At 46.3% G+C, this 23530-nt stretch overlaps 1 protein-coding gene across 11 annotated transcripts in view; it reads right to left on the bottom strand.

Annotated features, from left to right (window-relative positions):
• Positions 1-23530, bottom strand: part of ARHGAP44 (Rho GTPase activating protein 44) — a 180063-nt gene that overhangs the window by 49029 nt on the left and 107504 nt on the right. For all 11 annotated transcript variants that reach the window (XM_019485736.2, XM_019485731.2, XM_019485734.2 and 8 more), the window contains exons 3-6: positions 18394-18498; positions 17119-17195; positions 15817-15928; positions 10486-10562 (exon numbers count right to left, since the gene is read on the bottom strand). In XM_019485736.2, the coding sequence (XP_019341281.1) occupies positions 10486-10562; positions 15817-15928; positions 17119-17195; positions 18394-18498 (371 nt within the window). The remainder of the gene's footprint in view (positions 1-10485; positions 10563-15816; positions 15929-17118; positions 17196-18393; positions 18499-23530) is intronic.

Genomic DNA, 23530 nt, shown 5'->3' with positions numbered 1-23530 from the left:
ATTAGTTTTCTTCCAGTCCTTTGGAACTTCATGAGCATTAATGACAAAAAACAATCATCTGTAATGTTACAAAAGGCTTCTTGGCCAGCTCTTCTAAAACTTTTGCATGCAGAGTTTCTGGACATGCTGATTTAAACAGTTCTGTCTCCTACTGGACTGGGTTCCTTTCTATTAAGGTGAAAATAATCCAAACTATAAAGCTCACTCTCTTCATAGAAAATGGCCCAATATTCCACAAAACCAAACCCCTGAACCAGGTACCACTTTCCTACTTGGCTGTTCATTTCCAGAATCTCCTGTCTTCTGCTTTCTTCTGCTCATAGGGAAAGGAACATTTCTGAGAAAACCACTCTAACCTTCCGCTAATTCAAACTGTTTCTTAATTCTCTGAAGCCATCTCCAATGTGACAGATATCCCATAAAGCTATACTGTTAGTGCTGATGTACACTGTCACCAGCAGGACCTTGCCCACTGACTTCAGTAATCTATCCAGTTTGAGAGTCATCTTTCATATTTTGGATTCAAGAAGAGAATCAACAGGAGCACCATCCTGTTGTCTGTTTGCCCCTGCAGTACACTCCTACCATTCTTTTGAACACGGGACACACCATAAAAATGGTCTGTCTTATCTGGATGCTTGGAGATCTCTTTCTTGACATGGCTGATAAATTGATAATCTTTTAGACTGAGCTGTGCAGCCACACTCTGGTATATCCCATAAAACTCTCCATTTCACTTTACCAGCTGCATCTTCAGAGACTTCTCTTGCAATTTCCATGCTGAGAATCTGGTAAGAATTGGATATTTCCAAATGTGCTGAATTCCCCCCAATCCTGTTCTCTCTCATTGTTTTACTAGCCTGTTAATCTCTGGTGGTTACACACCATGAAACCTATTAGCTAGCCACTGTCTCTGCTTCCCTAGTCATCAAGTCTATTTTTTCTTGAAGCTGAGATGTTGATGTTCTTCAAATATCATTTTCCAAAGGCCCATCAGGCTCTGATGCCCTGCATTGTTAGTACTTGTTCTTCTAGCATCACTACCAACCTGTACCTCGGATACAGAAAACCCCTTGAGGCTTCAGGCAGCAAAGAAAACACGGCACATCCATGAATGGCTACAACTACTGTTCCACACAAGTGTTGAACACAACTGTACTATGGCAAAAGGCAACACTTACTCCCCACCACAATTTCCCCAGTTTGCTGCTCCTGTTTACCCAGTAACTGGCTTCTACATTGCTCAGTTTAACCCCTCACTAACAAGCAGGGAGGGATTAACCTCTGGGAGACTTTAACTCCTGAATCTGTTCACAAGGCCAGAAGTCGCATCTAGGCCTCTCTCACCAAGCCTGTTTAAGGCCCACAATACTAACCACAAACCTTTCAAGGAGAACACATGCACACAAACAACAAGCCAAACATATGCCCTGACACCACAATACAAGGAACATATGAGAAGCTGCAGAACAGGAAAAACCAGGTGTTACATTTTCTTCCTCTGTTTCCTAAAGCTTGCTAGAAAGTGGACCCCAACAATCCGATTTCATAGTAAAAAACTTAGCAAAGTGCACAAAGTCAATAGCATCAATTTTGAAAGTGGAATCACATTGTCAAGATTTTCTCCAGTAGTTAGATGAAACAATAATGCCACTTTAAAAAGGAAGGTGGGGAGAGCTGACCTCATGAGTAGGTCAGCTGATTTGCTGTAACCATTTCATATGTCTACTTCTAACTCACACTAAGTGAAACTAAATAAGGGAAATTTATACTGGAATGACATGGTTGCTAAATTACCACAGTTTAGTTTCTGCTCTCAGCAGGGTAGAAAAGACACAGAAAACAGTGAACAACAAATCAGCTAGAAATGCATTAAGTCTTCCCACTTTCAATTTCTATAATTGGTTTAATCTGTCCCTACCTTCTAATTACATAAGGTGGTGAGTACCACCAGGGACCCCTTTTAAGTTGAGAGCTTTTCTTAGACTGCAACCTTTTCAAAAGCAACCAAGTAACATTTTCACTGGCCTTCAAGAGGACTTAGGCTGCTAAGTAACTAAAGCATTTTTTAAAATGATACCCTTAGTCACTTAGGAGTCTGAAACTCACTGACGGTCAACAGGTTGTGGGGTACATTATTCACTTTTGGAAAGGAGGCATAGGTTGCTAAATGAGTTGGGCATTTTTAAGGAGCTGGCCAAGGTCCCCTGCAAGTTCCCTTTGGAATGGGTTTCCTTTTCACCATTACTAATGGTGTGTTTTGTTAATCTGAGCAGGACTTTTCTTACTTCAAGTGTCTATCAAGGGCCTGTCATTTCAGCTACCGTGTTAAACAGGACATCCTTGGCACTCAGAAAAAGCGAATACCTTTCTTAGCATTCTGTTTTCCAACTGTAAGGATATGGAGATGCAGATGTGCCTTGGCTGGCTGCAGCATTTGACAGCTCCATCACCTCTTTACTAGCACACCTGGGTTTCCAGCATGATAGGTTCATCATGCTTATCCACATGCTTATCCCTTTTCAAAATCAAGGCCTGAAAGTCGTGTTTGGGGACTCATGAACGAGGCGGCAGTCACCCCGCAAAGATTTGTCCATTCAGTTACATCCAAGCCTCTGACACCTTACAGGCCTCCTTGAGTTGACTGAATTTAAGTTGCTCAGGCCCAAGAGATATTGCTGTTGCATTTACAAGTGCCATGGTTAAATTACTAAAGAACAAGCTTCAGTCTTTCTACAATACAGCATTTCCCCCCCTTCCAGAGACCCAAGGAAGGGTGCTGTAATACCCAAAAGCTTGTCTACCTCAGCCATTCATTAGTCCAATAAAAATATCACCCACAAAAATTCTTGCCTCTCGCATATCTCCTGGACCATCACAGCTACAACATCACTTTAATATTTTTTCTTGAGGCATCTCTAGCCTCAGAGGGGGCCAAGTTGCCTGTAGCTGAGCTCAATCATTTCAATGAGGTGAGTTTGGTTTAGGAGAGCCCCAGGTAACACACAGAAGAGTGACTCTCAAAAGCTGCACCACAAATAGAAAGTCAGGTCCTTGCTAAGTAGCCCCCAGGTGCATCTGGGCAGCCTCACAAGCAGGCCTGGGTGCACAGGACATCTTTTGCTACCTGCAGCACTGCTCTGTGGCAAATCATGCTCATTCTGTCCCTACAGGCAACAGAGTGACCCAGACTAGTTTTTGGCCTGACCCAGCGCCAGAGGTCAAAGGCTGGAGTTTACAGATTTATAGGCTGGCTGGGTTCTTTTCACTGTAAAAACTGTTCTTTTTACTGTGACATTTTGTCCAGAAAAGTCTTTACAGATGCAAGCTCTTCTTGCCAACCAACTCTCTTCCTCCCCTTTCTCTCTCAGTCCTTATCTCTTCTCTGCTTTTTCTCCTTTCTTCTCTTTGTCTTCCTCCTGTTCTTTCCCTCTCTAGAAACCACACAGTTTTTACTCTGCTCTGCCCACCACCCCCAGTAGCAGTGCTACAAGTAGAAAGCTGACTACTCTGCATTACTACGGGGAACTGCCTCACCAGCCAAGCAGAAAAAGCACCCAACAGCAGATGATCCTTATTCTGCTGTGAGACTTTGTATGGGCTGGTCTCGGCACTAACCCCTGCTTTCAGAGGGAGATAATTTGTAGTGGGGAAGATCTGTGGGCTACCTGTTCTCCACATCAGCAGCCTCAATTCACACTAAGGAGCACTGTGTTTTCATGGGTAGAGGTCTGATACTCAAGGGGTGCAGCGTAGTCAGCACAGTGCTATTTCCTGGTTCGCTCTGTCCCCTGGGGCAAGGATACATTGGGGCACGGCTGTGCCGCAGGACATATCAGCAATCCCTGGAGAACATAATAACCACAAGGGAAGACTTATGTTCACTTATACAAGGGTTTATATTGGCCCATTGATGCTCAAGTGATTGGGGCAGTGCAGAACTACCTTTGTCCAATTTCAAAAGGTCCCAAGCTAAGCACAGCTGCAAGGGTTAGGGCTATTGCATGTTATACTTAAGATGCATTAACTGCAATTAAAAATACCAGTCCTGGGTGTTCAAGCAGTAAAACACATGCTAAGTGCCTTTGTATCATAGCAAAGTTAGTACTTTTCATGGGAGGAGTATCTCCAGATAGTGTTAAGTACTGTAGTTACTCGAATCCAAGACGAGGTTTTTCTCCCCATTTAGCATCTTGGATCCCAGTACGAGGCAGCAGGGGGAAGGCAGATGCTGTAGCTCCAGCCCCGGCCTGGGGTTGGGCCTGGAGCCACAGCTGCTGCCTGCCCCCACTCCACCTTTTGCCCCCTTTCCCCCCACTGCCTCTGCTACCCCCTTGCAGCCTTGAGTCTCCCCACCTCCCCTGCTGCCTCTTCTCCTGTCGCCCCCCACCCTGATAGCCGCCTATGCCCCCTGCCACTTACCCTTGCTCCATTTCTGCCTCTAGCAGGCTCCAGCCCGGAGCATGTGTTTGCTCCATCCCCCCATCCAGCCCTGTAGCAGCAGGGTGACAGTTGGGGCCTGAGCTGCTATGTTGCTGCTGCTGATGCTATGGGGCTGGAGCAAGCAAACGCATGCTACGTGCCCTGAGCTGGAGTGGGGATGGAGCTTGCTGGAGTTGGAGCCGGAGTCAGTTCTGGAGCAAGGCTAAGTGGTGGGGCAGAGGGGAGATGAGGGGAAATGAGACCCAAGGCTGTGGGGGAGTGGGAGGAGGCAAGTGGGTAGGGGTGGACAGGTAGGCAAGGTGTAGGGGGGCAAGGGGCAGGAATCAAGCCCCATTGCCTGCCCCCCCCCCCACTGCCTCCTTGCACCACCTCCTCCTCTGCCTCTCCCCCACTGCCTGCCCCCACCACTTACCTCCCCACCTCTTGCCCTCTTACTACTCACCCCCCCATCACCTGCCCCACTGCAGGTGGGGGAGGATAAATTTAAGATGACCCTCCAGTAGTGATCTTCTATACATGTAAAATGATAACAAATTAATTATTTTTCCATGTAGGGAATCAAATTATTAGGGGATCATCTTAAATTCAGGGTTGTCTTGGATTTGGGTAAATATGGCAATATATGCTCAGCTACTGTAGAACAGCTCTGCAAAGGTAACATGGGTTGCTCTCATCAGCTCCAGTGCAGTGCAGGTGCTGGGATGGACAAACACCTGTTTGCCAACTGTACAGCCAGCTCCACCCCTGTCCAGATCAGAGTGGGCATCACCATGCACCTGCTCAGAACAAGTTGCAACTCACAGTAATGCTTTATACAATGCACAAAAAAATACATGCTAAGCGTCCCATGTGACAAGGCCCAGGAGTCGGGATGATGAGTGTGCGCAAGGCAGAAACTTGTCCAATCAAGCTAATGAAAAAGGCAAAACCAGCTCCCAAAACCCAATCTGTGCTGGGATCCAGGAAGCATTTCTGTCCCTCATTAACTAAGACTTCTAAATCACAGTAATTGGCTATACACAATAGCCTAGAATTAGGCAACTGTTCTAGCAGCAGAACAGGTTTTGTTTATCCAGAAGGTGACATTAGAAAGGAAGGTGACACACTGCTCCAAAACAATTTGTCCATCAAGGCTTCAAGCCCCACAGGCAGTTTCACACCAATGAATCACTGCTTAGGGAACTTCTGATGCTTTCACCCTCAGGGAGCTAGTGATACAGCAAAAGCCCTACCAAGTAGTTAATCCATGTGAGGGAGAGAGACAGTCATTTGGATCACTAAAGACCCAGAAACGTCCTCAGTTATTACAAAAAGAAAAATGAAGACAAAGGAAAGAGCAGAAACAAATCCATGGTGGCTTTATCACAGGTGATATTTTAGCCTGTGGTCTTCCTTCCTTCCATAAAATAGCCCGTGGGGCCATCCATGGCTGAACACTCACAACTAAACTGAATGCTGTGTGATTCAGACCCTCTGAAAGCCAAAGTTCAGTGAATACCCAGTACAGTCTCTCTGATAATCCTCTGTCTAGGTGGGCTGTGGGGATCCCATGGGAATCCAGTTCTACTCTATTTTCTGTTAGAGGTGGTTGGATCCTAGAGAGATGATGTTGGAGAGAATAGGGGAGATGTGGGGAAAGGGGACCCAAAGCTATGTGGGGGGGGGGAGGGGGGAGGGGGGAAGGCAAGTGGGTTGGGGTGGACAGGTGGCAGAAGGTCGCCTTTTCTCCAGTCCACCAAAAAGTGGGTCAGTCTGAGCCAAATGTATGGAAGAATCCAAATTCTATCCTCCCACGTCCCCCCAAATTCTGATTCAAGTTTTCTCCAACAGCAGAAGGACTTTGGTCTCAGCTTAGTCATGGGGGAGACAGAGATCCTCACTACAAAGTCCCGTAACCAGGGTCCTACTCAACACTTCGACAAACGCGTTGTGGCTACGCCAGTGCAGCATTTCAGTGGCACTTACAGGCTGGCCCGGTATTTCCTTTCAAGTGACTCCTGCTAAGCAAAAAGGCTTATTTGTGATAGTCACAACAGAGAGATGTCAAGAAGCTGCTGCCTCCAACTGTATAGTAAATACTACGTTTTAAGTTACAGCAGTTCACTGGTCTATGCAGAAGAGGAGTGGGAGGTTGCATTGGTCAAACACAAAGTGCTCATGTCTGGAGAGTGAAACTCCACAGAAGCAAGCCCAGAGGTGTTAAGGCCATATGGGCAAGCAGGCAAGAGACGGCCCAGATACAGGCTGTTAGAACCGTAATGCAATGCTGCAAGATCACCACCGCCCTTCTTTTCTCATCACGCAGGAAATGAATCACAAGTGTAGAAAATTACCACTGAGAAGACTGTCAGTTCTAATCTTGATTTATTCAATGATTTCAGTGAAGAGCCTGGGCCTAAGATGCTGATTAAAAATTAGAAATACTACTTCTGTCTGAACAGGTAACCTCTGAGTAGAAGGTAAATTAAAACTAACATGTTCTGGAAGGGAATCTTCTGAGAACTCTCTACAACAATATGAAAGGACACTACCTAGCACCCCCTCCCCAAAAAAACACAACCAACCAATGGATTAACTAGAGCTCAGCTTCCTACCTCTGTAAAACTGGTGCAAAGTGGATGCCCAACAGACAGAGGGAAGAAGGTTGAGTTTCACCTAGGAACACAGGATTGGACTGAACACTAACCAGAGTCTTGTAGCTGTAAAATACTTGATTGAGTACCTGTAGAAATTAACCCTGGAGGGTAAAATCTTGTTGACTGCAGCTGGCTTTTTTTCCTCTGCAGAGACATCTCATCTGCTTACAAACCCATCGAAACTTTGTGAATCTAAAACACAACAGTCCTGTCTGAGAGGCACAGAAGCTGTGCCCCAATGCTCCAGAACCAACCCAGGGCCTTCCATAGCAGTGACATAGTCCTCTAGGACTTCTTCCTTTTGACTCTGGCAGGCCACAATTTTGCCACTTTCAAGCAGCAGAACAGAACTGAAGTTATACTGATAGGCCATGTTTGGGAATAAGGTCCCCAGAGCTATCACTCTACAGGAACTGCAACTTTATGCCGTCTTTCATTCTCTGTCTAGTCCATTCAGAGTTTTATACTGCCTCATCACCATAGTCTCTATGCACCTTCTCAGCCTGCAGTAGGCAATGCAACAGTTATCTCCCACATGCTCATTTTCTGCAGCTGTGTGTGGCAGAGCATTTAATTTTGGTAGGCTTGGTTTGGGATGCATTTGGTTTTGATGTGGACACACTTCTTTTTATTTATAATGGGAAGTACAGTTTGGAGAAGTGCACTGACAACTAGTGCAGAAGGTGGTGAGATGTGGATTACTCCTTTGTTCTCATTCTCTCTCATTCCAGACCTTTTTTAGGAGCTTGGGATGTTCTAAAGCAGGGCTGTCCAACTGGTGGCCTACATGTCCAACAGAGGCATGCAGCCCCTGATGGGTTAACCTGGGGCCCCAGGGCTCCCAGTCTTGGTACCACTCCCTGCCTCCATCCCACCTCCTTCCCCCAGCTTCTACTTCCTGCCCCTGCCCCTTGGGGTGGGCCAGTACTCCCCCCTTGTGCCAGGAGACTCCTTAGCTGCTGATGCAGGCAGTAGTGTACTCCAGCATCGTCTCAGAGTATTCATTTTGGGTCTCTCCAAATTCCACCCCTTGAGTATCAGACCTCTGCCCAGAAAGCCTACAGCTCAGGGTTTGGGGAGGGGACCCCAGCCACTCAGCAGTTAGAGAGGTATTTCTAAAGGTTTCAAGTGGTTTTCAGAGCTTCTGGCTTGAAATAAAGAGATGCACTAGAATAAGCGGGTAGGATATTGATCCTAGTATAAAGATCAAGATAATGCTTTTTGAAAAATGATTAAAAAAAAAAAGCTTACACATTGCCCTGCAACAAACCTGGACCCTAACCCTGCCCACCCTATCAATTCTACAGGAAAATAAAGCCATATCTAGCATGCAAATGCATTTGTGCTAGGCAGCAGCACTCTCAAACCCACCCTTGTGCAGGCTAATTGGCATGCAGGTGGGCTAATTAGCACCAGCACTCAACAGGACTAACTAGCCCACCCACAGTGCTGCACCAATACTGCTACACTACTTCCAGTTCTGGAGGGAGCCTGTTCAGAGCAGCGCGGCATGGTGGAGAGTGTTACTGCCGTGCACAATAAGGTTGCACGACAGGCAAGGCTTAGCTGGGGCCACACTGCCCGGCCTTCTATAAATGGAACGTGACCCTAGACAGCCTAGTCAAAGCTGGAGCTGGAAGCAGCCGCCCCCCCCCTCCCCCCCCGCTTTTAAATTTTTTAAAGTCTAAGCAGGACATTTTTTCATATAATTTTTTTAATCTGGATAACCTCCTTCTAAATCCAGCCTAATTCCTTCACTTCTCTGATCTCTTATTAAATATTCAAAAACTCCTCCAGGAAGCCCCATAGTACCCTGTGGTTTTGGTCATATGACAACCTCCTGAAATGCTTGGTTCTGATAGAACATGCTGTCCCATGTGTGCCTCTGACTGTGCTTAGGAGCACTCTAATAAACACCAGTAGGAGCCTTATTTTGCTATGTGTGCTTAAGTATTGTGCAAAAATTCACCACAGTGGAGAAGCGAAGAGCAAATGAAGATAGCTCTTTTCTGAAAAACACTTGTAAGAAAAGGAATCTGCATGTTTTCCAGACAGCAGCAGAAATACCGCCTCACTGCTTAGCCTGACTCCAGGGTATTTTCTTGCTGATGACGTGACCCGGACCTATTATCTGCTCATCTCATTCAGAAGAATGGATCAACAGTCCTTGTCATGTCCTTCTAGTGATCATGAACACTACAACAGTGTAGCTCGAAGCTTGTGCACTCGAATGATGCATGTGAACTTATTATCAAAAACACTAGGGATGAGCGGCTATTACAGACACCAGCTCAGCCTTCGCACCTTGAGGCAGAGCTTAAGTAGACACTTGAAAATAAACACCTGAGTAGACAGGAAACCCTACATGAAACAGTCCTAAGTAAAGCCACCTCCCTTACACCAGGGATGCTAACCTCCGGCCTACCAGCCAAATGGGGCCCACGGAGCCATGGGTACCCAGCTTGCAGGGCTCCTCACAGATGGGAAAATGTGTTGGTGAGGGAGCGCTAACAATACATATGGCCATCCTCCTCCGCTGCCAACTTCCCCAAACACAAGTCCTACATAGCAGGTTGGGCCTGGCCCATGCCCCTTCCCCCACAGCCCCCATGGGGCTGGATCAAGTCCCCTCCCCCCAGGGGTCCACACTGGGGCTGGGAGACACCTTTCCATGCCCCTCACCCCCGCAGGGGCCAGGTTGGAGCCGGGCTGCCCCTTGTTCCCCTCCATGTGGCCAGATGGGGCTCTGCCATGATGGCCCCATGCTGGATCAGGACCACCAGCTGTGTCTGGTTTGTGGCCAGCTTGGGCACTGCCCATTTGGCTCACCAGCCAAAAAGGATGAGAATGACTGCTTTACACCCAACTTCCCCACAGGCTGCTCTAGACAGAACACCAAAACTATGCTTTGAGTGGTAAAACCTGAGGCTGGTGGACAAGATCGTTTCACCCTGACCCTGACTGATAGAATGGCACAAAACCAAAAGGAAAATGGAGCCTTACTACTTTATTGAACTTTGAAGGCTTTGACAGCCTGGGTGGAGTAGGCTGATGGGAGTCTCAGGCCTTTTGCATGTCACCAAGCCCACTGCAGAAAACTGAAACCCCCACTGCTCCCACGGATGGGGTCACCGTGGTTGAAGACTGAGACAAAGAAGTAAGACTGGAAGGGAATTAATTTGTACTACTACTATCCAAACTATGATGCCTGAGTATACCACACACTCCCTCCATCCACCCAGCTTTTGATCCACCCTTACAAACCGGAGCTAAAGTTGCTCAGGGACCCTTTTTTAAAAAAGAAAACAAAATGAAAACAACAGGAGCTGCTATTTGCCCAGAGAGACATCTGCACAATGCAGTCAGCTGGAGGGGGATGGAGAATGACAAAGGAGATGCTTTCTACCTTGTCCTTGAGGAATCCATGTCCAGTACTAATTTTGCTAAATGCTTCCTCTGTTTTTGGATATTCGGGATTTCCACCTGTAGTGACAAAAGAGAAGATGAATCGAAGAACCAGAACAAAAGGAGATAAACCCCACAGTAAGGTATTCTGACTGCCTGTCCTTTCCTAGCACCCTGTGATTCAGGCCTGGGTCAGGCAAATGCTGGGAAGACGTACAAGCAAAACACTGCTGCAAAATCCACTCACTGGAACACAAATACTAAACCACGGCCCCCACCCAAACACATAGGGAACATCTGTCAGCCCCCAGGGCAAAACAAATGACATCTCCTCAGTGCAAGGTACACAGAGCTTGGAGAAATGCAGGTCCAGGAGATTGCCCTATACAGCTTTTTCCTTCTTGGGAAATCCCGCCATCTAAAAAAAAAAAAGCGTGGGAAAAAACCCCAGGTGGTGCACATGGCAGCAGCATGCACCTCCTGAAACTGGAGCCTTGCTGGCCAGAACCACACTCTGGCTACCGGCCAGGATCTGTACACCTGATTGTCACCACTGCAGCCCTGGGAGGCCCCCAGGTAAGGCTGCTGTCACTATTTCAGCTGTCCTCTCTATCCTGTGGTAAGTGGAAGGTAAGAGAGCTAGTTAGCCATATTAGACTGAAGTCAGGGCAGAAGGTGGGGTAGATTTGCACCTTTACAGGCTAACTAAATCAGAGATGTATAGCATGAGCTTTTGTAAGCGTAGGGCTTACTTCATCAGAGGCTATTGAAGGGACTGCAGGAAGCAGAGCTGCTAAACAGAAAGCCATGATTAGAATACAAAGGTTAGGGATGGGAGAGGGGAAAAGAGGGCACTGCTGAGGGAGGCAAGCTGGGTAGGAGAGAGAAAAACAAAGCAGTTAACCCACTGAGAAAGTGGAAGCTAAACCATAATAATATCTTACCTCTAATTACCACTGTAGTTTAACTTTACTTATGGTGTAAACCACTCACTGTGGTTTAACTTTACTTATTGTTTCACGTGTCCACTACAGGAGTGGACACATGAAACAATTACAGAAGATTTGCTGATGCATTCTTATGAGTAGTTATTCCCCTTGTCACAAACCCTGCTGTCAGGGAGCTCCCCATCTCTCCTCGTTGTTCTCTGGATGGAAAAATGGCTCTCAAGGATCAAACTAAGGTAAGCCCTGGGACTACTTGCCCCTGCAAGCCTTAGTGTCAGGAGTCTCCCCCGTGGGTGCCATAAAATGAGAGGTCTACCCTTCTGAAGAAGAGGTAAGCCTGAGTTATCAGTTGCCCTAAAATCATACTTTACCATAGGCAATCAAAAACACAAATTCTCATCGTCTATCTTGTCTGACAGTACTTCAGGGTATCCTGGCAACTGCTGGCAGTTTTTAGAGACCAGCCTGCCTCCTGAATCTGCCAGCACTGCCAGCTGTGGACCAAGATGTAGGAATTTCCAAAGATCGCCACTTCCCAAAAGACACCTCCTAAATGTCATCTAGCCAGCACCCCCACTCTCTCAACTTTACTGTACTATCTATTCTTTAGGGACTCTCAGAATCTGGAACTTCTCCCTGGAGGCACTTGCATACAGTTAATATTGCATATGGCTAATATTTCTTCCAGAAGGGTAATTGGGGGGTGGAGGGGAGGCACCAATTCTGAGCATCAACTTAGAGGGGATACCCGAATGGCATTCCCAAAAGACTTTGTCTTGGGAGGTTCAGCCCTGCACACAGTAGCAAATCTGGGGGGGCCGCAGAGGAGCAAACAGGGCACCGGGGTGTACCCTGGGGAGCCTGCTCCACAGGGTTGCTGCAGAAAGCGTGCAAAGAGCCTGATCCTACGCTGTGACAGCAGGAGCTGCAGCAGTAGCAGCTGCTGCCAGAGTATGGAGACCCAAGGCAGGTAAAACTCTGCTCCCCACTCCCCTCCAGTCTTCAGTAGTCGGCATAATCCCCCAACCCCTCTCTACCAAGGAGAGAGCTGGTTATGCCTTTGATTTCTCCTTCCAAGTGGCTCGATACCCATACTATTTTGGGTGCCCATCCCAGCAATTTTGATGTCTCTGTTTCAACAGTCCTTCTTTCCAGGTGTCTGGGATCTGGGTTTCTCTGATAAATAGATCTTTCCCCTTGAAATGCAATTGGCCACTAACACGAAGCTTTGTTGCCCCTCTGTCCATTCAGTATGTATGCCATAGCTCTTCAGACAGACAAACAGCCATTAGCTAGAGAGGAGCATTTCTGTCATGTGACCTAGCTACAATCTTTCTATTACACTATGTCGAAAAATCACAAAAGTTGCTTTATACAGAATAGCATGATCCATACAGTGCTAAAAGCAATGAAAATGAACATAGCATATCATTAGCTCTTGAAAGAGATCCAACACAAGGGTAGTTAAATCAAACTTGGGACAAGTACTTATGGACAATACTCTCTGAATCCCCAAATAATTCCTGCTTTTAAGATGGGCTTGTGAGAGCCCTGTGCACACATTTTAAAGAAGTTTCATTCTTCGTCTATCCACATCTACAAATTGCCTCCTTAATTAGCAAGTGTATGGGTACAAAAGCCTTGAAGTAGACTACTAGGGCTCAACTGGGGTGCTGTGGACTGGTGCCACTACTGCTGCCACAACCGGGTAAAACGGCCCCTCAAGCCTTGCATAGATCTTGATGGTCCAGCTCTGCACAGCCCTCCTGGACACAGAGGTGCACTGGATAGTTCTACATCAGGGTGGGCAAAATGTGGCCCGGGGGCCAGATGAGGCCCACCAGGCCATTCTATCCGGCCCATGGAGCCCCTAAAAAATTTAGAAAATTAATATTAATCTGCCCTGGGCTGCCTATCATGCAGCCCTTGATGACTTGCCAAAAACTCAGTAAGCACCCCTTGGCTCAGAATAATTGCCTGCCCCTGTTCTACATGGTGGTGGAAGCTGCAGTGCAGTTGCTGGAAAACCTACAGAAAACAGACAGGTTGCCACACTGCCAGCAGGTGGAAATACCCTGCAAACTTCTGTTTCCAGGATCACTGTGCAAAGCCAGACCGGAAAGGGCTTTGGCAGGAGAGGGAGCTCCTTCTAGCTGCTTCACAGTTAGGTTCCACACTCCCCATGCAGCTCTTTCCCCTGGCTGCAGTGATGGTGGCTGCACCCTCACTGAGAAGCACTGAGATAAGTACAACAGTGGTTCTCAACCAGGATGATGCTAAATTCAGAAAAGTGATGGAGGGTTACCCTGAATGGCTGAGAACTACTGAAGTAGAAAATTATTGCTGAAAATAATTCCTTTGGCCTGCACAGATTTTCCTCTTTGGGGAACTGGTTTAAAACCACCTGGCAAAAAACCTCTCTTGCTGGTATAAACTGCAGCTCTCTGAAATAGGTTTGCCGATATAGTACTGATGTCACAGCTATGTGTAAACAAGCCCTCTGTTTTTTTTTCCCCGTCATTAAACGACCTAGACTTTGGAACTAAAGCCAAACACAGGATCCAGCCCTTCTCTCCAATCATTTTTACACTTGGGCAATGCAAAACATTCTAATTGTGTCTCTTTTATTTATGCTGGTGGAGAGGAGATCACACTTTGAACTCAATGAGGTTTGCAAGACTGGAAAATGAAAAAAAATAATTCTGTGAAATTAAAAATGTGAGACTGAAAAAAACACACTTTGGATCCTGAAAATGCATTCGTACGTATGTAAACAACTTCCCCACAGCCTTGAATCTAATCTCAGCACCCACCTTCATCGTCCCAAGAAACACAAGGCAAAAATGAGTAGAAATAAAATTAAAACAAATCACAATAGTGTCACTGCCCAAGCTAACTGACGCATAATGCAAATAAACACCACAAATTCAATTTGATTCTTTAATGTCACTGGTATTTTGTGTCCCTTTTAAGCAACACAGATTATCATCATCATTATGCATACTTTATATTCATATTCCTCTTATAAATATGTAATAAATGGTTAATAAGCAATAGATATTTTAATGAATTATTGCTGGTTATTGAAAAATCTAGCAGAACAGCAAGTTGCTTGCAGGACTCTAGCAATATCTTCTACTGATGTGTTTATAACCATCTGCAACAAGTGCTTTGGTTAAGACAGTTGTTCATTCTCTATTAACCCTTCATGAACTATTTACAAATGGGACCTTAATATATAGTGCGACTACTTAATAATTATTCATAGAGTACTTGAAAGTGTAATGAGATAAACAAAAGATAAACATAAAGGCTGGTGAACAGCAGGGGGAAAACAGCCTGGGAGAAACACATATGCACAATGACAGGTATTTATTATTTATTATAGTAGGAAGTGTCAAAATCTCATCTCCCATCTTCAAGTCTGAACACTGGGCACCCACCCACTTGTGAGCACATAACCTGGGGGAGACGTGGAGACTCTCAACACCTGGTCACAGGAATCTAAACATGGGCTGTGATGTCCCGAGGGCCTGTTTCCAGTGGTGTAGGAGGGTTGGATCATAAATTCTATGTTGACAACTCTCTGGTGAAAGTTTAGAGGTTGATCTGAAAGGAACTGTTTGTCTGCATGCAACTCACAACCCCAGGTGTCACTGGCAGTAACTTCATCATGGCAAGTAGGTCTAACTGGCCTCATTTTTTAATAGAGAAACCAAAGGCCAACTGGCCTAGAAAAGATCTCTCTCTCCTCCTGCACTTAGGGAGGGTGTGTCAAGTGGTGGGCAGTGCTGAGTGCGTGTACCTCTGTGAATAAAGGAATAGTCCCACGAGCATAAGCTTAGACAGGCCTGGGCCTGCAAATTCATACCCTCATTTGTAAGAATATGGAAAAATCAGGCTTAAAGCAGGGCTTTGGTCACCAGCACTACCCATACCCCCTTTTCCAGCAATATATCCACTGAACTATCTTCAGGCCTCAGATTCTGCAAATTCAATAGAGGAAGGGACAGTGCAAGCCCTTCCCAGCTTTGTCTTCAGTCAGACATTGTCCGTGATCCTGGATAGAGCTATTTCAAGCTCTAGAGGAGCATCTGATGCAGACAACGGGGAAGAGGAATTCTGAGGCTGAGCGCACAACTTACGGTTCATGCATGCTACCTCCCAATCACTTTTTAAAGGAATTCCCATGTTTCTCTCACACTTTCAACTTTCCCCCAACCAAGCCTTAAAAAGAACCCAACACAGAAGTGGCCTTTGGCTGAAAGTGAGCCAGTACACCCTATAGAGCTCATCAAAATTGCTCCCCCACATTGGCCAGCGCAATCTCTTAGGTGCCGCATGTTAGCCCCCAGCTTCCCTCCCAGTGCCCAGATCCCTCTTACCTCTGCTAGTACAAACAGAGGCTCAATCACATCCCTTTCTACTTGCAGCTCAAAATTGATAAGCTCTTGGGCTAATTTATCCTCAGCCTCTCCACATAATTTGAGCATCTTCCTGCAAAAGAAGAAAAACATGTAATGCACTGCACAGAAGCTCAGCAGCAAAGACAACAATGACCCTTCTGCTCACAAAGCCCAGGCCACTAGGCTGGGATTCAATGCAAGTATGTTCAGAAAGCATTGGCTACACAAACACATTCTCACTTGAAAAGGAAGGCTGCAGGGGGAGAAGGCAGGGCGAAAACAAGACCTTATGATCAAGTGTGTGGTCTCAGAAAGCGTGTGCTGCACACAGGTAGGGGCTGGGTATGAAGGGCAACAATACCCACTGCAGGCACAACTCACATTCTTTTGTGGAGATACCCAAGGGTCATCCTGAGGGCACCTCTCCTTTAGGGCTCCCTGCAGCTGGTGAGAGCTAGCAGTAGTGGAGGACAAGCTATAATATACGGTTTGGGGAACTAGAAGGCAGCAACTCCATCCACTCTATGTCTCCAGGTGCATTGTACTGAGAGACAAGGGCATAGCATGACGCATCTGTTGGCAGGTAGAATGGCTGGGCTCTACACCCTCACACAGGATAGAAAGGATGCTGTTGAGAGGGACAGCAGGAAGGTATTGGCCAAGCAGGTTTCTGGTTGCTGATCTCCCAAATGCAAGGAATCATAGCTTAGGACAGTGGTGGCTAACCTGTGGCGCATGTGCCACAAGTGGCCTTGGCAGCCACTGTGTGGCACATGGCAGATCAGGTTGGGGACAGGTAGTACAGTGGAACATAGGGCAGGAAGCAGAAAGCAAAGCAGCACAGTGATGGGAGGAGAAAGCAGAGCAGCAGATCAAACAGGGGAAGAGGACTGGAGTGGCACTCAGGGAGGATGCAGAACTAATTTGTGACTTGCCTACCAAAAAGGTTGGCCCCTGCTGGCTTCGGCCATGGGCTGTGCCGATTTGCCCCACCCCACATCAATAGGGTGATGGCCTCCTAAAACCACTTTGCAGAAGGAGCAAGCTGTGACCAGAGGAGTATGCTGACACAGCCTGTGGGAATGCTATTCCCCACTGAGCCCCAAACCACCCTAAGGCAGATAGAAGAAACAAGGGCAACCTGGAATAAGAGCCTAGGTAGCCATTCTGCCTTGCTGGTATTTCGTATCTACAAAGAACAGCAATGGCACAAGGTGCATGGCAGAGGAGAGTCAGGCCTCCTGGGCCTCTGGAGAGATGAGCCTCCTTAGTGTAGCTTACCCAAGCAGGGAGTCGTCCCCTAGAATGGCAGAGCCCTCCATTAAGCACTGGGCCAGTGTCGTCAAAGGTAACTTTTTCTGCAAAGGAAGCACACAGCACACAGATGATTGGCAAAATTCATGCCAGAGGGTAGGAAGAGGACTCTGACATGGCATATGCAGAGCAATCCTGGCTATGGGCCTAGACAAGATGGTACAAAGAGCTCTTCAAAGATAGTTGCACACAAAAGGTGCAATTACCTCTATGTGACAGGGAACCAAGTAACTACCTATTAAGCAGATAACTTGTGATACGATATAGGCAAATGTCATTGACACAGGTGTAGTTTTATCCTTGATTCTGTCAGGGTTAATTCTACACTGGTTTTGGTGAAGTTGTAGGGGTTTATGCTATGTCTTCTTTTTTACACCAATGTAAGAGTTGATTATGTTGTTGTAAACCTGTCATCTGTCCAGACCTGAGCTAGCTGGCATACTAGCTAATTAGTTCAAACAGGCAACTGTTCATAGCTTACAGGGTAGATAACTCAGGACAGATAGCAAAAAAGGTTAAATAAACCAAAGCCCGAGGCCAACCCCCCCCGAGCTCTGGGAAGCAGCCAGATCTAAGGTTCTCAGCTCAAGCTGACTGCCATTAAACACCACATATGGGAGTATGAATGCTGCATAGAGGTTTTATTTAGCACCTGAATCTAAATTACAACCCCAATCTCTGTAGGAAGTGTGGGTGGCAACAGCCATGCTACCCACTGGGCAGAGGTAAACCCATGCAGGGAGAAAAGATCTCGATGGGCACAGGATTCCCAGTCCTCCTCCCCGACCAATACAGGTATAAATTAAGCAATTCGGTAGGAAAGTTAGAACAGGCCAGCCCCTATACATTTTGGCAGCAGAAGATCTACTCATGGCATTTCACTTCTGCTTCATTCTGCATTATTCCTTCCACCCCACTGGGCTTATAGCCATAATGCTGACAAAAAGAAAGGAAAGGTGGATTCAATCCGAAATCATGCTCTATAGCGCAGCATATTTACTCACACACCTCTCACAGTTTTATTTATGTGCACATTTGTCCTGCTCCCAACAGACTAGTGCACACACACACAGAACTACATGCAATTAGGAAAAAAGAAAAACAACATTTCAATTTTCTGCAGACTCCCCGTGATGCAAAAGACACCTCACTTGGGCTAAGGAAAAAAAAGCCCCAATCCAGACACATCTTGTGTTTAACATTTGGCTGCTTGCAGCTGGAAGTCTTAAATGAGCCCCTTACTGAGCGCTTGTCGGCATCCACCCCTTGCTGGCCCTGCAGACATGCTGTCAGCTTCTTGTGAGTGCTGTGGGAAACCTGTTTCACCAGCTCCAAACGCTTTTCCACCTGCAGATGGAAACAATTGGCACCATATCAAAAGCAAATTCAGCAGGAGCAGCTAACACCAGCTGTGAAGAACAATCAAATGTCAAATGCCCCTTTCCCCACTCCTGGCTCATCTGACAGACAGAATATTGTCCCCAGGAGCCTCCCATCATGACCCTAAGCACAGCTTCGAAGTGAGATGCCACAGTCGGCTTTCACAAAGGCAAAGAGCTCGCTGGTCCTTACACTGATTACAGTGCAGCCTCAGTGCTATAAACATACCAACAGTGCTTTCTGCTGAACCCACAGCAGGATTGCTACTCCAAATGCACCACACGTTCCTATAATCGTGTCCCAGGAACCAGTTTAGTCCATGATCTCAGAGATGAACCAAGATGGTTTTTAATTTAATCAAAGGATTAATTGCTGCAGCTTCCAATTTACTGGATTCAGATCAGAATATACAATTTTAGTGCAAGGAAATTAAGCAGGAGAGACAATTTCTTGTGCAAAGTCAAGAGAAACAGGGGAATCAAGGAAATCATGTCTTCTGTTGTATTTTACAGGAGGCAGAGGAACATCTGTGCTAGAGATGTCCCAAATTCTCAGAATACTGAGAGTCTGCTGCCAGACCATTGTCCTTAGAATAGCTCCAAGCTCTCAGATCCAATGCGTCTTGACCTTCTCATTATTTGAGTCCTAATATGAAAGAATTCGACACTGGCTGTTCTGACAACCGCTACCTCTACTACCATGTAAATGCATTTTCTTCCTTATAATCACTGGTGTCCACCCAGTGACTCATATAATTTAATGCCCGTCACTGCTATTGCTGCTCCTTGTTACACGTATACACCACAAGGAAGCATTTATCACTGCACAATTGCTTGCAGATTTCATTGTCTAGGTCAGGTGTGGCCAGCCTGCAGCACGGGTGCCACAAGTGACACGGGCAGCTTGTGTGTGTGACATGCAGCAGATCAGGGAGGGGATAGTCAGTACAGTGGCAGATATGGCAGGAAGCAGAAAGCAAAGCAGCAAGTCAAGCAGGGAGTACAGGGGGAAAAGCAGAAAGCAAAGCAGCAGATCGAGAAGGGAGCACAGGCCTGGGGTCAGAAAGCAGGACAGCAGATCAGGCAGGGGAAAGGGACCAGAGCAGCACTTGGGGAGGATGCATGGCTAATTTGCAGCATGTCTGTCAAAAAGGCTTGCCTCACGAATATAGTTCATTCAACAAACCAAAAGGCAACCCTTTTAATAAGAGAAGAATGTTTAAAGGAGAGGACAGAAACGGGTACAGTTGAACTCAGCTGATCTACATGTACTGCTTTAAAGCTCACAGAACCCAAAATGCATTGATTGGCTATGCAATAAGGGACCTCCATGGACATGCAGCCAGCAGACGGAAGAACAATAAGGGTGATGTTGTGGTGGGGGTCTGCTATAGACCACCAGATCAGGAGGAAGTGGTGGATGAAGCTTTCTTCAAACAGCTAGTGGAAGTTTCCTGATCACAAGCCCTGGTTCTTATGGGGGACTTCAATCCCCCTGACATCTGCTGGGAGGGCAACACAGCAGTGTGCAGGCAATCCAGGAACTTTCTGGAGAGTGTTGGGGGCAACTTCCTGGTGCAAGTGCTAGAGTGCTTGACTGAGGGCCATGCTCATCTTGACCTGCTGTTCACAAACCGGGATGAATTGGTGAGGAACACAGTAGTGGATAGCAACTTGGGCAGCAGCAACCATGAGATGATTGAGTTCAGGATCCTGAGGAAAGAAAGGAAGAAGAGCAGCAGAGTAAAGACCCTGGACTTCAGAAAAGCAGACTTCAGCTTACTCAGGGAACTCATGGGCAGGATCCCCTGGAGAGCCAGTCTGATGGGGAGAGGAGTCCAGAAGAGCTGGCTGTACTTTAAAGAAGCCTTATGAGAGTGCAGAAACAAACCATCCTGATGTGCAGGAAGACTAGCAAGTATGGGAGAAGACCAGCTTGGCTTAGCAGGCAACTCTTCAGTAAACTAAATCACAAAAAGGACACTTATAAGAAGTGGAAATATGGACAAATAACTAGGGAGAAGTATAAGAGCATTTGCTCGGGCATGCAGGGATGAAGTCAGGAAGGTCAAAGTGCAACTGGAGTTGCAGCTAGCAAGGGATGTGAAGGGTAACAAGAAGGGTTTCTACAAGTCTGTCAGGTAGCAAGAGGATGATCAGGGAAAGTGTGGGTCCCTTGCTGAATGGGCAAGGCAGCCTTGTGATAGAGGATGCAGAAAAGGCTGAAGTGCTCAATGCCTTTTTAGCTTCACTCTTCATAGGCAAGGTCAGTTCTCAGACTACTGCACCCAGCAGCACAGTTTGGAGAAGAGGTGAGGAGCCAACAGTGGTGAAAGGACAGGTTAGGGACTATTTAGAAAAACTGGACATATACAAATCCATGGGGCCAGATGAGATGCACCCAAGGGCGCTGAGGGAGTCAGATGATGAGATTACAGAGCTACTGGCCATAATCTTGGAAAACTCATGGCTATCAGGAGAGGTCCCAGATGATTGGAGAAGGGCAAACATAGTACCCATATTAAAGAAAGAGAAAAATGAGGATCCAGGGAACTACAGACCAGTCAGCTTCACCTCAGTCCCTGGAAAAATCATGGAGCAGATCCTCAAGGAACCCATTTCTAAGCACTTGGAGGAGAAGTTGATTAGGAACCATCAGCATGAATTCACCAAGGGCAAGTCATGCCTGACCAACCTGATTATCTTCTATGATGAGATGACTGGCTCTGTGGATGCAGGGAGACAAGTGGCAACGGTATACCTTGATTTTAGCAAGGCTTTTGATACGGTCTCCCACAACATTCTTGCAAGCAAGATAAGGAGGTATGGGCTGGATGAATGGACTGTAAGGTTGATAGAAAACTGTCTAGAGCATCAGGCTCAGAGAGTAGTAATCAATAGCTCGATGTCTAGTTGGCAGCTGGTATCAGGAGGAGTGCCCCAAGGGTTGGTCCTGGGGCTGGTTTTGTACAGTGTCTTCATCAATGACCTGGAAGACAACAGAGAGTGCACCCTCAGTAAGTCTGCAGATGACACCAAGCTGGGGGAAGTAGTAGATATGCTGGAGGGTAGGGCTAGGATTCAGAGTGACCTAGATAAATTGGAGGATTGGGCTGAAAGAAATCTCATGAGGTTCAACAAGGACAAGTGCAAAGTTCTGCATTTAGGACAGAACAATCTCATATACCGGTATAGGCTGGGGGCTGACTGGCTGGGCAGCAGCTCTGCAGAAAAGGATCTGGGGATTACAGTGGACAATAAGCCAAGTATGAGCCAGCAGTGTGCCCGTGTTGCCAAGCACGCTAATGGCATACTGGGCTGCATTGGTAGGTGAGTTGCCAGTAGGTCAAGGGAAGTGATTATTCCCCTCTATTCAGCACTGGTGAGGCCACACCTGGAGTGCTGTGTTCAGTTTTGGGCCCCCCACTGCAGAAAGGATATGAACAAATTGGAAAGAGTCCAGCAGAGGGCAACAAAAATGGTACGGGGGCTGGGGCACATGACTTATGATGAGAGGCTGAGGGAACTGGGCTTATTTAGTCTGGAGACGAGAAGGCTGAGAGGGAATTTAATATCAGCCTTCAACTACCTGAAGTGGGTTTTGAGAGAGGCTGGAACTAGACTGTTCTCAGTGGTGGCAGATGACAAAACAAGGAGCAATGGGCTCAAGGGAAGTTTAGGTTAGATATTAGGATGAATTTTTTTGCTAGTACAGTAGTAAAACATTTGGAACAGGTTACCCAGAGAAGTTGTGAAATCTCCATCCTTAGAGGTTTTCAAGACTGGCTAGACAAAGTTTTGGCTGGGATGATCTAGTTGGGGATGGTCATGTTTTGAGCAGGGGGTTGGATTAGATGACCTCTTGAGATCCTTTCCAACCTAATTTTCTAAGTTTCTATGATTAGAATACAGTTCAGGTCCTGTTTTGGAACAGCATGCATATCTTGGCAATGTGGTACTAGGGACACACACACACACTCAGAGGTAGTATGTTACATTCAGAAGGGTGCGTGCGTGCATGTGTGTATATGCGTGCAGTAAGGTTGAAGTGAGACATAACTAGTATTACTCCTGGGAGGATCCACATATTCCTTATTTTTTCTTGGTCTAATCACTCAAAGACCTTTGGAACTGTGGACATATTGGAATGGGTACTTTAATTTTTCTTTCCTCTACAAAACCATATGCAACCTTTGAAGTTAAAAAAATCCAAGCTGCAAATCTGTTAAGGCCACAGTCCCCTTTCTTTGATGCCAGAATAAAGTCACTTAGTATTATAGGTGTCAATGGAGTTACTGTATTTTCCACATATACAACATGCATCTTCTTTCCTAAATTCAGCTGTTGGAATTGGCGTGCACATGATAAATGACAAAACAAAATAACAGGAGTTACTGCCTCTATTGTGGAAAGTGAAAGCAACACTGCGGTGCTGTACATGGGACTCTCTAGCCCAATGATTCTCAATCAGGGTGCTGCAGCACCCTGGGGTGACCTGAGAACCTTCCAAGGGTGTTGCACAATGTTAGCACTGTTAGGTGTGAAAGCATGATTCACAAGATAAACCCGGAGATTTCAAATAGGAATTCATCGTGTTAAAAACATTCTGACCTGCTGTGATCTTTCTGAAATCTTTGCAATAGAAGAACTGCTCTGTTATTCCTCTGCACACAAAAGAACAAGTAAAAACTAAGAACTGGCATTTTCTGAGCAGTGTGTCAAGTTTAACAAGGTCTAACAAGACTGCCAGCAAGATTCAGACCCAGAAAATAAAGACAACATTCAGCAAGGACAAATGTAAGGTACCACACCTAGGGAAAAACAAAAGTACAGATATAGTTTAGTAAAAAATAGTGTAGGCAGTAGCATTGCTGAGAAGGCTATGGGTATTGAGGATCACAGACTCAAGGTGAGTCACCAGGAAAAATGAGGTTACAGGAGAAAAAAAAGCAAATGCAATTTTCGGCTACATTAACAGAAGCACTGCATGCAAGGCACAG

This window comes from Alligator mississippiensis, chromosome 8 (genome assembly GCF_030867095.1).
Source record: "Alligator mississippiensis isolate rAllMis1 chromosome 8, rAllMis1, whole genome shotgun sequence".
NCBI classification, from domain to species: domain Eukaryota; kingdom Metazoa; phylum Chordata; order Crocodylia; family Alligatoridae; genus Alligator; species Alligator mississippiensis.
Note: the sequence above shows the minus strand (reverse complement) of the source record. Positions and strands in the feature narration are given on the sequence as shown.